At 47.1% G+C, this 13,831-nt stretch overlaps 2 protein-coding genes across 13 annotated transcripts in view; both read left to right on the forward strand.

The window, feature by feature from the left end:
- Positions 1–7,556, forward strand: part of GPBP1L1 (GC-rich promoter binding protein 1 like 1) — a 29,531-nt gene extending 21,975 nt beyond the window's left edge. For 3 of the 8 annotated variants that reach the window (XM_081488617.1, XM_081488616.1, XM_081488618.1), the window contains 6 exons: positions 1,854–1,883; positions 1,992–2,132; positions 2,578–2,736; positions 3,951–4,075; positions 5,487–5,589; positions 6,660–7,556. In XM_081488617.1, coding sequence (XP_081344743.1) covers positions 1,854–1,883; positions 1,992–2,132; positions 2,578–2,736; positions 3,951–4,075; positions 5,487–5,589; positions 6,660–6,812 — 711 coding nt within the window. In that variant the 3' untranslated portion in view covers positions 6,813–7,556. The remainder of the gene's footprint in view (positions 1–1,853; positions 1,884–1,991; positions 2,133–2,577; positions 2,737–3,950; positions 4,076–5,486; positions 5,590–6,659) is intronic. The other 5 variants (XM_081488620.1, XM_081488619.1, XM_081488621.1 and 2 more) reach the window with 2 other exon arrangements.
- Positions 7,557–9,450: 1,894 nt separating this feature from the next.
- Positions 9,451–13,579, forward strand: CCDC17 (coiled-coil domain containing 17). 5 transcript variants are annotated; one of them, XR_014053292.1, is made up of 13 exons: positions 9,451–9,652; positions 9,730–9,804; positions 9,914–10,136; positions 10,233–10,395; positions 10,570–10,653; positions 10,742–10,911; positions 11,104–11,220; positions 11,450–11,586; positions 11,700–11,797; positions 11,939–12,146; positions 12,314–12,524; positions 12,597–12,707; positions 13,149–13,579. XR_014053292.1 is itself a non-coding variant. In XM_081488644.1 (13 exons), the coding sequence occupies exons 1-13, from the start codon at positions 9,479–9,481 to the stop codon at positions 13,230–13,232; spliced, it is 1,851 nt and encodes a 616-aa protein (XP_081344770.1). In that variant the 5' UTR covers positions 9,451–9,478; the 3' UTR covers positions 13,233–13,579. The 5 variants fall into 5 exon arrangements, 4 of the variants coding, with proteins under 4 accessions (XP_081344770.1, XP_081344773.1, XP_081344772.1 ...); XM_081488644.1 differs by having other exon boundaries at positions 11,939–12,142; XM_081488647.1 differs by having other exon boundaries at positions 10,742–10,860; positions 11,107–11,220; positions 11,450–11,556; positions 11,939–12,142.
- The last annotated feature ends 252 nt before the right edge of the window (positions 13,580–13,831 follow it).

The raw sequence follows: 13,831 nt of genomic DNA on the forward strand, positions 1-13,831 counted from the left end.
TAGTAATAATGAGCAAGTGAAACCAGATACTGACCTGTGCAGAAAAGTTTGGCAATAAAAGGATGGTAGTAAAAGGGAAAATAGATCTCTCCCCCCCCCCAGCTTCAACTTAATAGAAAGGAGGTTAAAGATACAAAGGAGAAATAATTGATAAATTCACAAAGGAATGAGAACAAACATGTAGAATGATAGAAAGGGAGGTTGGAGTTATTAAAGGAACTTGAGATGCAAAGAAGGGAATTGGGGAGAGTTTGGGTCTAGTGACTTCTGACTTCTGTCCAGTAGGAAAAGGCATGATTGTTTGAGGCGGAGAGTTGAGGTTGGTTTGGAGGGAAGGAGAAGATATTTTAAAAAGAAAATGGTTGATATGTGATTCATTATAATGGATTTTTTTCCCTTCCTTTATTTTACTGATTGATTGAAGTATGGATAATGTACAATATTAACAGAGACAAGGTATCGGGTGACTGTACAACTCTGGGAAACTGTGTCTTTGATATTTGGCCTGAATAAGCAGCCATCTTTAGATTTTCTTCAGTGAAAGAAAAAAAATTAATTTCCATTCTAGTTGGGTCATTGCCTCTTTCTTTTATTGGCTTGCATGTTGTTTTTGGAGGCACTGTGGAAAACAGTATTACATACCAGTTAAGTAACCTTGGACAAATTACATAACTTTCTTAATGTCAGTATGGGCTTCCCTGGTGGCTCAGACGGTAAAGAATCCGTCCTCAACGTAGGAGATCCAGGTTCAATCCCTGGATCAGGAAGATCCCTGGATAAGGGAATAGCAACCCACTTCAGTATTCTTGCCTGGAGAATCCCGTGGACAGAGAAGTCTGGTGGGATACAGTCCATGGGGTCGCGAAGAGTCAGACACGACTGAGCAGCTGACACACAATGTCAGTATAATTCTCGGTAAAAATTCAACATCATAATTATATCTGATTGGGTTAAGGATTAAATAAACTACAACAAGTATCTGGTATATGGTAGATAACTCTGTTACGTTTCCTAAAGCCTGTAGTATCTTCTTTAATAACAAGGATGAAGCTCTTTTCACTCAGACCCTTCTTTTGTCCTAGAGGTCTTTTGGTCCTAATTGTTTCATTTTGGAAAAACAGGCTTTTTTACTTTCTTCAGCCTCACTTCAGTGATGTGCCTCAGATGGGCTGTTTGACTCAGGGGAAAATGAGTATCCTAGCTACACTATGTTGCCATTTGAGTTGGGGCCGGGCCAGAGTGACAGAATGGGCCCAGACCCCACAGGCGGAGCAAGGGAAGAGCTTATGGAGTAAACCAGGATCATCTAGCCATTTATATTGCCCACGCTGCCCTGTAACTAGCCTCCTGCCATCAGAATTCCTAGCTGCCATCAGAATTCCCAGAAAACAACATTTTTTCTGATGTGCTTTGTGAGGTGGAGGTTTGTCAGGATAACATCAAAGGTTAACATACAACACACCATTAAAATGGGCTTCCCTCATAGCTCAGTCGGTAAAGACCTGGGTTCGATTCCTGGGTTGGGAAGATCCCCTGGAGAAGGAAATGGCAACCCACTCCAGTATTCTTGCCTGGAAAATCCCATGGACAGAGGAGCCTGGCAGGCTACAGTCCATGGGATCGCAAGAGTCGGACACGACTTAGCAACTAAACCACCAATGAGTTTAGAAAATGCTGTATATTATATCTGCCTCTAAATTCACATATATGAAAATGCTTTGTGAAATAGCACTGTAAAACCTGTTGTGGAACTATATGCAGCCTAGCATCTCCCAGGCCTATTGGACTAGAGATCTCTATACCTGTTAATACCCCATGGCTTTTCTGATTCCTATCTACCTTTTCCCTTCAAGGTTGTATACCTCCCAAATGTGTTGAGACAGGTGAGCTATAATATTCCCACATAACTTTTCACTCTTTGCTTTGTGATCTTACAAGCTGAGCTTCTGTCTGTGTGCTGTTCTGACTGATTGTTCTTTCTTCTTATGTAGGCCAGTGCGTGGAAAGCTAACAGAATGGAACACAAATCAGTACCCCTTTCCTCTAGCCGAGAGTCTGCTTTTACCAGTCCAATCTCTGTTACCAAACCAGTAGTACTGGCTGGTGGTATAGTTTTAAGCTCTCCCAAAGAGGTGAGTGAGGATAAAGGAAAGCAGCCTTTTTTTCTGAAGTTGCCGTTCCCTATTTACTTAAACTGAGACAAGTGGTGTGGTATGTATAGCTCTAACTTCATTTCCTTTGTAGCTATTCTTAGCTCAGAGTCATTTCTTTACTGGTAATTCCCATTAGCATCCAAAGATAGGCAGTAGCTGGGTGGGGTCTGGCCTGTGATAGACTGCCATTATGCTTGCCTCTGGAGAAAGATCAGAGAGGTGCTGTTTAAACCATCTGGTTTTAACTGTAAAAACTCTGCAGAACTGAACTCTGTTTAAATGAAAAGGATAGTTTATTTTTGGTAAAAGACAATAATAAACAGACTGCCAGATTCAGGAAAGCAGTACCATGTAGAAGTGGCCTAGAGAATCCCAGTACTTAAGTTTACTGCCAGATACCAACCTATTTGTGGTGTTTGCCCAGAGCCCCGCCAGCACCACTCCTCCAATTGAGATCAGCTCCTCTCGTCTGACCAAGTTGACCCGCCGAACTACTGACAGGAAGAGCGAGTTCCTGAAGACTCTGAAGGATGACCGGAATGGAGACTTCTCAGAGAGCAGAGAGTGTGAGAAGTTGGAAGATGTAAGACTGTGGGTTCTTCTGGAGCAACATAAGTGTTTTTCTGCATTATATATGTACTTTTTGTTTTTAAGAGAGAAAGATATGGCACATTTGTTTAAAAAACGTACAGAGATTTGTTTATAGGAGTAACAGCTTGTGATAAAAGTGAGCTGAGTTCTTTGTTCAGCATATTAGGGCTCATTTCAATGATAGTGGCCTTGGGACTTGGTGCTCTTAAACAGGGCAGCACTGCTTGAGTCTTGAGTTGGTCATTGGTCATTGCTCTAAGAAGTTGGTAAACTATAGAAGCTGTTTTTTTTAAGGATTATATTTAACTGTAATGGAAGAAAATCTGACAAACAGAACCATAAAACAAGAGGGTTTTTGTTTTTGTATCTTGCAACAGGTTCTTAGCCCAAGAGGTAATGGCATCTGTAGTATCAGGAGACTTGTAATTTTTGGTCACTTTGGACTAGGGTACTTGTATTCCCATCCACTTTCTAGTTAGGGAAAGGACAGAGCCAAAAACCAGAAGAGGGATGTCCTTTTTAAAATGCTTTCTTAAAAGCCACCCCTGCAGTTTCCACAGAGAAGGCAATGGCACCCCACTCCAGTACTCTTGCCTGGGAAACCCCATGGACGGAGGAGCCTGGTAGGCTGCAGCCCATGGGGTCTCGAAGAGTCGGACACGACTGAGCGACTTCACTTTCACTTTTCACTTTCACGCACTGGAGAAGGAAATGGCAACCCACTCCAATATTCTTGCCTGGAGAATCCCAGGGACGGAGGAGCCTGGTGGGCTGCCGTCTATGGGGTCGCACAGAGTCGGACACGACTGACGCGACTTAGCAGCAGCAGCAGTAGCAGCAATTTCCACTCACATTTTAAGTGGGCAGCTGTCAAATAGCCACTCCTAGCTTCGAAGAAGTTTAGGAAAGGGAACTTTTTAAAAGCTTAGCACATTGGTTCCTTAGTCCAAATCAGTAAGGAAGAATAGAAAATCAGTACTGCATAGGCAGCTAGTAACTTCTGCCACAGTTGACCTAACCTGAAGGTAAGATGGTAGCTAGTTGGTATCCTTTGGAAATCTTAGCAAGATGAGCAAGTTCTCATTTTTAAGTGGGGAAAACCTATGGGCCAAGGTAGAAAGCATCTCCTTAATCTCTTAGATTGCTTATCTTGCCCCAATAGATTATTAAACTAAACATGTCCTTCCTTTCCTTCCTGTCCTCCAGTCGGAGGACAACAGCACACCTGAACCAAAGGAAAACGGAGAGGAAGGCTGTCATCAGAATGGTCTTGCTCTCCCTGTAGAAGAGGAAGGGGAGGTCCTCTCTCACTCTTTGGAAGCAGAGCACAGGTAAGTGAGGATCAGATACACAAGGCTATGTATGACCTACAAGGAGTTTGAACATACTTAAGACATCTCCACTTCCAGTATAGAGAGAAGTGCCCACAGCAGCACAGCTTGTTCTCTTGTGTGCCACAGGGTTGGTCTGTTGCCCACTGGGTATGTTCCTTTACAGATTCAGCCAGCTTTCCACATGCTTCTCTCCAAGGCTTTCTTGTAGTTCAGTTTCAGACTCAGTTTATGGCTTAGGTTGGAAGGGGTGAAGTGGGGTGAGACCTGTTTCCTGGAGCTGTTATGGTGGCCCCTTTGGCCTCTCGTGGGATTTATGATGCCCCAAAGTATGAGATCTATTCTTTAAATGAGGACCTTGAACGCAAAGCCAGCCAAGGTGTCTGGCCAACTGGATGGCAGATGGGACCTGCCAGGTACCTTTCTGAAAAGGAGCTCCTGTCCAGAGGAACTTAAAAAGGGGTAAACAAGATCACAAGGTTATGGGGTTCAGAATGCCATGAAATTAAGAGAACTCAGAGCCTCTTCCCTGGCAGTCCAGTGGTTAATTCTCCATGCTTCCACTGCAGAGGCATGGCTTCCATCCCTGGTCAGGGAAGTAAGATCCCACATGCTGTGCTGTGTAGTCAAGAAAATATTAAATAAGTAAGAACTTAGGTACATGTGGCTATGTGCTAGTTTGCTCACGGGAGACAGTGAGATTTCTTTGGTTTTGTCTACTAGACAGTTTGACTCTTTTCTTTATTCTGCTGCTTCTACATAAGAGTTCTCTATAACTCTTATGCTCTGGAAAGAGAACTGTGTATTGATTTTGTATCCTGCAACTTTGCTAAATTCACTGATTAGCTCTAGTAATTTTCTGATACTATCTTGTACAGTATCATGTCATCTGCAAACAGTGAAAGCTTTACTTCTTCTTTTCCGATCTGAATTTCTTTTATTTCTTTTTCTTCTCTGATTGCTATAGCTAGGACTTCCAAAACTATGTTGAATAATAGTGGTGAAAGTGGACACCCTTGTCTTGTTCCTGATCTTAGGGGGAATGCTTTCAGTTTTTCACCATTGAGAATGTTTGCTGTAGGCTTATCATATATGGCCTTTACTGTGTTGAGGTAGGTTCCTTCTGTGCCCATTTTTTGAAGAGTTTTAATCATAAATGGGTGCTGAATTTTGTCAAAGGCTTCTTCTGCATCTACTGAGATTGGAAAGAGCAACTGTGGAGATCCGCCATCTAATTCCAAGCACCTAAGTAGTCATAATTAAAGCTTATCCTACTGTGTATAAAGAGAAAAACCCACATTTCTTCTCTAAGTGGATACCATTGTCCCTGGGCAGGAAAGTTTCTGTGGAAAGTTAAGGGCTTCCCTCCCACTTAAAGCTGTATTTTCTTTGCCTGACCTGCTTCTGCTAGGTTACTGAAAGCAATGGGATGGCAGGAGTATCCTGAAAATGACGAGAATTGTCTTCCCCTCACAGAGGATGAGCTCAGAGAGTTCCACATGAAGACAGAGCAGGTACGTGGTAAACTTAGCTGGAGACCAGTTGATGACTAAGAGAAAAAAGTGCTAGGACAGTCATTGCCCTTGGGAAGTCCCAATTTAGGGTGTGAGAAGGACCTTGAGAAAGAAAACGGTAAATAAGTCACCATTGTAGAAATACAGAGGAGCGTCCCAGGCCATAATGATCACCAGTGGTGGACACAGAAACCAGGGCAGTAGTTAGCAGATTAAAGAAAGCAATATGTTATTTCATCCTGGAAGCTCTAACTCCTCATCAGAACCACAAGGCTATGTTCCAAGGTTATGGGCTGAGCCCTTGGTCCCTGGGGAAGCAGGCTAACCCTGCTCTGCTTGCAGCCCTGTGGATTCCCTCTGGTACCCCAGCCAGAGCCAAGAAACCAAATAGTCTCTCTGAATTTCGTCAGCAAATGCCTAGATTCTTTCTCTGAATAAAATACTGCCAGGTCCCTACAAACCTCATGGAACTTAAGTTCTGGTGGTATGTATTTACAGCATAAATAACAGTGATGTTAAATCCTATAAAGAAAAGTATAGGCTGATAAAAAGACTTCAGTACTCAGAACTCTGTTCCCCTGTCATTGTCATCATCTGAGAACTTGTGGAAATAAGAAATCTTGAAACCTACCTCAGACATACTGAATCAGTCTACATTTTAAAGAAATCCTTAGGTGACTCATTTGCACATTACAGTTCAAAAAGCACTGCTGTAAGAAATCTTCAGTTTCTTAGAAGAAAGAACATTCTTAGAACATTCTGGCTAAAATTGAGCTGAAGCCTGGCCTTTCCCAACTTCCCTGATGGCTCAGGAGTAAAGAATCTGCCTGGAATACAGAAGACCTGGTTTTGATTCCTGGGTCAGGAAGATCCCCTGGAGAAGGAAATAGCAACCCACTCCAGTATTCTTGGCTGGGAAATTCCATGGACAGAGGAGCCAGGTGGGCTACAGTCCATGGGGTTGCAGAGTCGACTGGGCAACTAACATTTTCACTTTCTGGCCTTTGCCAGGCCCCATGGGCCAGTGCACTGATGATTGTCTTTTTCTTTTTTCCCCATGCCAACCACAGCTGAAAAGAAATGGCTTTGGAAAGAATGGCTTCTTGCAGGGTCGAAGTTCCAGCCTTTTCTCTCCTTGGAGAAGCACTTGCAGAGCAGAATTTGAGGACTCAGACACGGAGACAAGTAGCAGTGAGACATCTGATGACGATGCCTGGAAGTAGGCATATAAATGCTCACAGTTAAATCTGACCCAGTAAACTCAGCTTGTGTGTTTAGGGATTATACAGAAGAAATCGTTCTTTTCCTTTTCTTATGTTATTGTTGAATACTTCATGCACAAGGGAAATAATCATATCCCAAAGAGAGAGCGAGCGATTGGCTTGTTTAGCTTTTGTTGTTGTTCTTCCCTGTTATCTGCTTAATAGAGAGAACTTTGTGTGGTGGGAAAGATTTTTAAAACACACATACACACAGTATATATGGGGCAATGCACAGGTGGGAGCTGGCAGTGCAGAGAGGAGGAGACACTGGTCTGCAGCAACAGCTTCTACTACCAGCCCTTGGGGCACTCACCCCTGTGCTCAAGCAATCATTGTCAATGACAAAGTGACTATTGAAGTTATAATTGTATTAAATTAATGCTAATAATTTGGATATTTTATTTTATTTCTGGCTGCTCGGGTAACGTTAGCCCTTAACCAAGCATATGTGGTTTTTTCCCTTTTTTTTTTTCTTTCTGGGTACAGCTGTAAAATATTTGGATATAGGAAATGTTGTGTTATTCTTGCAGCCTTGATATTCAGGGTGGATTGTAAAATATAAATTTTTGTGAGATTTCAAAGATTAAGATTATTTTGATAACATTATTTACAGATTTAAAAGATGTGGTTATCACAAGTCTGTTGAGGGGGAAAACTACTGCATAAAATAACTAACTTGGAATAAATATTTTGCATCAGTTTGGATTGTCTTGTGTAAGAAGTATGTTTTCTTTAAAAATTAGATGAGTGGATTTAGAGATCTGAGGAAAATCCGAATTCAGACACACCTGTTTCTCCTTTTAGCAGATACATTTTTGATGCAGAAAAACCTGTGCAATAAACTACCAGTAATAAAACCAGAAACCCAAGTTTTCTTTCTGAAGCTGTTTTTCACTGCCCATGTATGTGCCAGTGTGCCTATTTTAAGGAACTCTGTGCCTCAGTATTCCTGCTAAATAATGTCCCAGGCATTGTGCAAGGCCCTGGGAATGCAAGAAGCACCCAACTCAATAGGGAAGAAACAGTTACATTAAAAATGGAATCTTAGGCCAAGATCTGATGGACAATTAGAAGTTAACAGATCACTGATAGTGGCATTCTTTGACCAGCTGTATATCACGTGGTCCCTAGTGGATATAGCAGCCCAAGATTATGCTCTAATGGGAGACAAGCAAAAGGGTAACAGGCCCAACCACTTGTTAGGGTAGCTGTTTTATAGTGTAGATTCCAGAAGGGGTAGAGACTAGAAGAGAAACCACCATGATACCTGGTAGATTCTAAAGGATAGGAAGGCAGAATACTAATGAGAAAACTTGGGACTTCCCTGCTGATCTAGTGGATAAGACGCCACGGTTGCAGTGTAGGAGGCAAGGGTTCAATCCCTTATTGGGAAACTAGGATCCCATGTGCCATGTGGGAGGTTGAGAGAGAGAAATTATAATAGAGGAAAGAAGGAAGAGAAAAAACTTGACAGTTATGACACTACATTAATTGTGAGTCTTGATTGCAGTATTAAAATATGAAAAAGTGTGCATCTTAGGATCAGTGAAATACTATTAAATGAACTATAAATTGGAAGTGAGAAGTAGGTTAAGTTAGACATATCCTGTATATTTGGTCTTGGGCTTTGCTACTTAACTAGTGCTCTCAGAACAAATTTCTAAAATGTAGCCCTTTTCTCACTTGAAATTGAGCTGGACTTTTGATTACATACTTTGAAACACTTTGTAACCTGCTGCTCCTCATACCTTGGCCTAAAGTACCTGGGGGCGGGGTAACCACTACCTACTTGTTTGGAAACATGGAGCTAGGTCAGAGCTCCTGTTTCTGTTGGATTCATCTACTTGGGGAGCTGGCAGGGAGATCTGATCAGCAGGAATGGTGCCTGTGTGGGCCCCAGTCTCGAGTGAAGGGGTACCTTTCTGTATTTGATTTCCTTTTCTGATGGATTGTGTTCTCCCAGAACCTTCTTTTCTGGGGTGTGCTGATTATCTTGGTTGGGGGGGGGGACTGGGAGTTGGGGAGCCTTGGTGTGACTTGGTTATGCAAAAGATGTTACCTCCAGAGAGGCATGGTAGAAGGAAATGCCTGTTACTCAACCAGCAAGTCATGGTTTCCAGGCACAATGCCTTCTCTCTCAAGTATTCCCTGGATGGACAATGACATTTAACTTGGGATACATCCACTTGGGCAAAACTAGAGTGAAGAAGATGACACTTTTCTGCCAGAAGCTATTAAATGACCAAATGGAGTATGTGATATGGACTCAGCTATTCTAGGAGGCAGCTGTTTGCTCCCCTTTATTAATGTAGGCAGAAAAACCAAGGTGTGGTGGTAAGAGACTTGCCTATACCCATACAATGAGGTGGAACAATGTTTTAACAGTGTTTTTCAAGCCAGGGACTCCTCCCTAAGGTGACTAAGCCTTCCCACTCATTCTCCAGACCTGCCCAGACCTGAGGTGGTTGCTCAGGGAGCTAAAGCTTCTCCCCAAACAAAACTTGACCTGGTAAACGTGGTCTTTGCTCTCTGCCTTTGGCTATTTCATCCTCCTCCTCCCTTTCCCTCTGCCCCTCTGTCCTGTTTTCTCTAGGTCTTGGCTGGTGTCAGGAAAGGGGTCCCCTCCCATGGCCTCCCACTCCAGGGAGCCAGGCCTCCTGCCCTGTGGGTCCTGTGACATGGTTTTCCGCTCCTGGGCCCTGCTGGCCACCCACACTCAGCGCTTCTGCATTGGCCGTCAGACCCGGGAGGTGACAGCTGGAGCACAGCCCCCAGTAGCCACTGAACCACGGGTATCTGGGGTAAGGGCCTCCATGGTCATGAGTGGGTACTGGAGTGACTAACTCTGGGCACTCCTCACCCCACACCCCGTCCGCAGGTTGTGCCACAAGAACACCAGGGCCTCAGGGACCAGGAGGCCAGCAAATCAGCTCTGAAGAGGCTAACAGAGGAGGTACACCTGGCTTTCCCCATGGGCTCAAAACAGCATTCCCCCCCAAACTTACGAATCACGCGTGGGTCAGATTACTCCAACAGAGGCTGCGGGTAACTGTTACCTCCAGGTGCAGCGGCTGCGGCTGTATCTGCAGGAAATGAGACCCTGGATGACAGAAGTCCCCAGGGGGCCACAGGGACCTTGGAGGCCTTCAGAGGCGACGACTCAGAGGGCCCACTCCAAGGATGCTGGCAGCCTGGGTGAGCGGCTGCGGGCGCTGCACTGGACTCACACAAGGCGCGTAGCAGAGACCGCGGCACAAAGCTGGGCCCTAGAGCAACGCGGCGAGGGTGAGGGGATAAAGGGGGAATAGGGCCCACCTTTCCCCCCTTGGCTTGAGGTCGCCCGACCGGGAGATCGCCTGGCTTGATCTCTTGCCCCCTCAGAACTGAGCCAGCGCCTCCAAGGTTTGGCCCAGACCGGGAACGGGAAATCACGCATATTCAGTCTGGAGCAGGAGCTTCGAGAACTCCGGGCGGAGACAGGGCGAACGCGGGGAGTTCTGGAGGAGTTAGGGGCGTACGTTCAGCAGCTCCAGGCCAACCCGGTGTAAGAAGGACGCGTGGGAACCCGGGAGAGCCGCGCCTGCGTGGGGCGGAGCTTGGGCGGGGAGGGGGCCTCTGCCTGGAGGCCGCGCGGGAGCCGTCGGGAAGGGGCGGAGCTACCGGAGACGCAGCGTCTCGATCTCTGACGAGGTTCCCGCACCGCTGGCCCCCACCCCAGCACCAGGCTGAACACCTTGAGAGAAGCAGAACTCTGTGGTCCGGTGCTACAGGCCACCCCAGGGACTCTGCCTGCGGAGATCGGGTGAGGTCCGAGCCCGGGGACGAGCTCGGGACGAAGCGCTGCTGGATTCTGGTAAAACGCTACTGCCGTCTTGTCCCCTACTCCCTAGTTCCCTGCGTGAGGCCTACATTCGAGGCGGGGGCCGGGACCCCGGCGTTCTGGGCTGGATGTGGCAGCTGCAAGCAGAGGCATCAGCTCTGGAGCTTCGGCGGTCGCGGACCCGCAGGGGTGAACAGGAGCGAGTCGGCCAGGAGACTTCTGTGGAAAGAGGAAAGGGCGGTGAGGGAGGCCGCCTTTGGCTTGAGAACCACTTAAGTAAAAGTCCGAGGTAGAACACTTGTCTTGGTGGTGGTGGCTAGAATGTTAGCCGACAAGTCAGCCGTGTTCAGAGAGTTACCAAGGCTGGAGAGCTGCTCAGAGCAGCTGGTCACCAGAGATCAGAGGTGACAGGTCACATATGTTCAATCTCAGGAGGACGGGCAGGTGCTGCATTCAAGGAGCTTCTAGCAGTGGAGGCTGAAAACCGGCGCCTGGAGGCAGAAATCCTGGCTTTGCAGATGCAGAGGGGCGCAGGCCAGATGCCCTGGGGTCAGTGAGCACCCAGTTCCACCCTGCCTAGCCCTCCCCAGCAGGCCAGGCTCGTAGAAAGGGGTTAGAGGGACCATGCACGGGAATGCGACCCGTGTCCACGCCCCATCAGTCCGTGTCCACGCGCATCTCCAGGTGTCAGCATGGGTTTGGCTCTTGGGGATGAGGTGTCTCAGCCCAACTAGTTGCTGCGTCCTGCTCAAGGGCCCCTCCTCTTCCCTGTACCTAGGGCGCGGGGAGCTGAGACTTGAGGCCAATCCGAGCCCACGCCTGAGGAGGGAAGATCCCCCAAGCCTCCCGCCTCCAGTGGCTCCCCCGCTGCCGCGCTCCACCGGAGTCCTATTCTTGGGTGGTGTTGAGAAGGCTGTGAGGACCAGGGGTTGGGATGGGGACAGTTCTGCTCTGTGCAGCTGGGGGAGCCCAGGGAGCATAGTGTCTGCCTGGGTGGCTTTCTGGAGGAATTAACTCTTTCCGCGCAGTCGCAGCTTCCTGGAGCCATGACCAGGAACCTGGCCAGGGATCCATACTACCTCCTGCCCACAACTGACGTCCTGGGCCCTGCACCCTATGACCCCGGGTGAGGCCTGCTTCCTCTGTGACTTAGTCACTGCTGCTAGTTAAGGAGACCCACTCAGGCCAGCTAGGATGGGGGAAATGCCTGAGGGGTGGGAGGGTGAAGGACTGGGGTGTGTGGGTGTTTGAGACCTGTGTTTTCTAGGGCTGGCCTTGTCATTTTCTATGACTTCCTGCGGGGCCTTGAGACTTCTTGGGTTTGGGTGCAACTAATGACTGGCTTGGCCCGAGATGGACAGGAGTCAGGAGGGACCACAGCGCTACCCCCAGCTCTTTGCTTGCCCCCACCTCCAGCTCCTGGGCCCACCGGCAACTGTGCCATCCTTGCCAGCAGGCAGCCTGTACCCAGGTCAGTACGTGGGGATTATTTCCTTGGTGCTTTTTGCCACAGTTGAGGCTTGTCCCTCATTCTGCTGTATTTTCTCATCTGTATACAAGGACTCTGGCTCTGAGGGCCAAGTCCTAGGAAGGGAGCATAACCACTTCTGGCTCCTGACACCTGTTTTTGGTTTTGCTCTAGACTACCACCCTCACCATCAGTAGCCTTGGTCTGTGAGCTCCAGGCCTGGCAGGGGCTAGCATGGGCTAAGGCACCACAGCCAAAGGCATGGGCCTCACTAGTGCTATTTGACCAGAATCAGAGGTTGCTAAGTGGTCGTTGGCGTCTCCCACTTCGGGCCCTCCCTCTGGACCTCAGCCTTAGCCCTGGGCAGTTGAATGGGATTCCCCAGGTGAGTGTGGAGGATGGGGGCTGGGTCTGCTCCTCCACATTACATATGCAAGACCATTTCACCTTTCCCCAGGTTAATCAGGCTGAGCTCTTTGTGCGACTGGTGAATGCAAGAGATGCATGTATCCAGGCCCTGGCAGAGATCAATCCAGCAAATGCCCAGGAGTACCAGTACCCACCTCTGGTAAGGGCCCAACTAGAGCAGGGATACCACAGGTGTGGTTGATGTGGTTATTAACCAGCCTTTGTTGACCACTATGTATTTACCAACCCATTACTAAGTGTTTTCTGTGAATGAACTCACGTGACTCACATATCCTATTAGGGCCATACTACTGTATCAACAGATAAGAAAATGAGAGCACAATGAGGTTAACTTGGTTCACAGTAAGCAGTTAACTGTAAGGTGGTGCGACACAAGTCCAGAGGCCAGAAGCATTTTAGCATCTTTATTTAAGAAGTCAGAACTGTGGACAGGTAACAATTCCAACTGCTGATATTTTCTGTACAGAAAGGTTCAAACGTAACAATGTAACTCAACCAGCCAGTTCTCCACACCAAACGCTGTGCTGTTAACCTCTATACAAACCAATTGCTACAGATCTACCCTCTCCTTGTTCCACAGGTACCCAACTCATCTTCACTGGAAGCCAGCCCCCTCGCCCCAACAACTGCCTTTGTTGACCCCCCTCCTCCCAAAGAGGCCTGAACCAGCAGACTTGGGCGCAAAGAGGGTTTGGGCACTCACCACAGCTTTGACCCAACCCCACTGGCTATGAGTCCAGAAGAATGGGCATAGGAGCAGCTTAATGTGCACAAGACTGGGGCCTAGACTGAGGCCTCTTCTGGGATCTGCAGCTTTACTAACTCCATGTTCTGACAAGAGTCTGGAAACAAATACAGATGTGAGCACATAACATGAGCTCCAATCCCAGCTCTAACTTCCACAAGCACTTGGCCTTCCTTTACCTATTATCCTTGTTTAAAAAAAAAAAAGATTGATGCGAGGATTCAACACGTGAGGTTTGTCTAGCATATAAATTCTTAGAAAAGTGACTTGGAGACAGTCTTTCATTCAGCTAAAGGAACTCTATGAGCTCCTCCCCATCTTTTTTTTTTTTTTTGCTAAAGCCAGTCTTATTTATCCCAGCTTCTTCACATCCTCCAGGAAGCCTTCCAGATTCTCAAGGTCACCATAAAACAGGGAGCTCCTGTAGCCTATCTACTTACAAACAACCCGGTCATGTTCCCCCCAAGTTGGCAGGGAGCTCATCAGAGGTGAAATCCAGCTGATACTGTATTGGGCCT

The sequence above is a fragment of the Giraffa tippelskirchi genome, chromosome 5 (genome assembly GCF_054371585.1).
Source record: "Giraffa tippelskirchi isolate mGirTip1 chromosome 5, T2T-mGirTip1v1.2.pri, whole genome shotgun sequence".
Lineage (NCBI taxonomy): Eukaryota > Metazoa > Chordata > Mammalia > Artiodactyla > Giraffidae > Giraffa > Giraffa tippelskirchi.

Bases quoted from the DNA above. Each gene is read 5' to 3' on its own strand.
- CCDC17 (XM_081488644.1), top strand. From the start codon at position 9,479: ATGGCCTCCCACTCCAGGGAGCCAGGCCTCCTGCCCTGTGGGTCCTGT. The intron at 10,654-10,741 runs GTGAGGTCCGAG...CCTACTCCCTAG, and splicing joins ACTCTGCCTGCGGAGATCGG to TTCCCTGCGTGAGGCCTACA. The intron at 11,587-11,699 runs GTGAGGACCAGG...CTTTCCGCGCAG, and splicing joins TGGGTGGTGTTGAGAAGGCT to TCGCAGCTTCCTGGAGCCAT.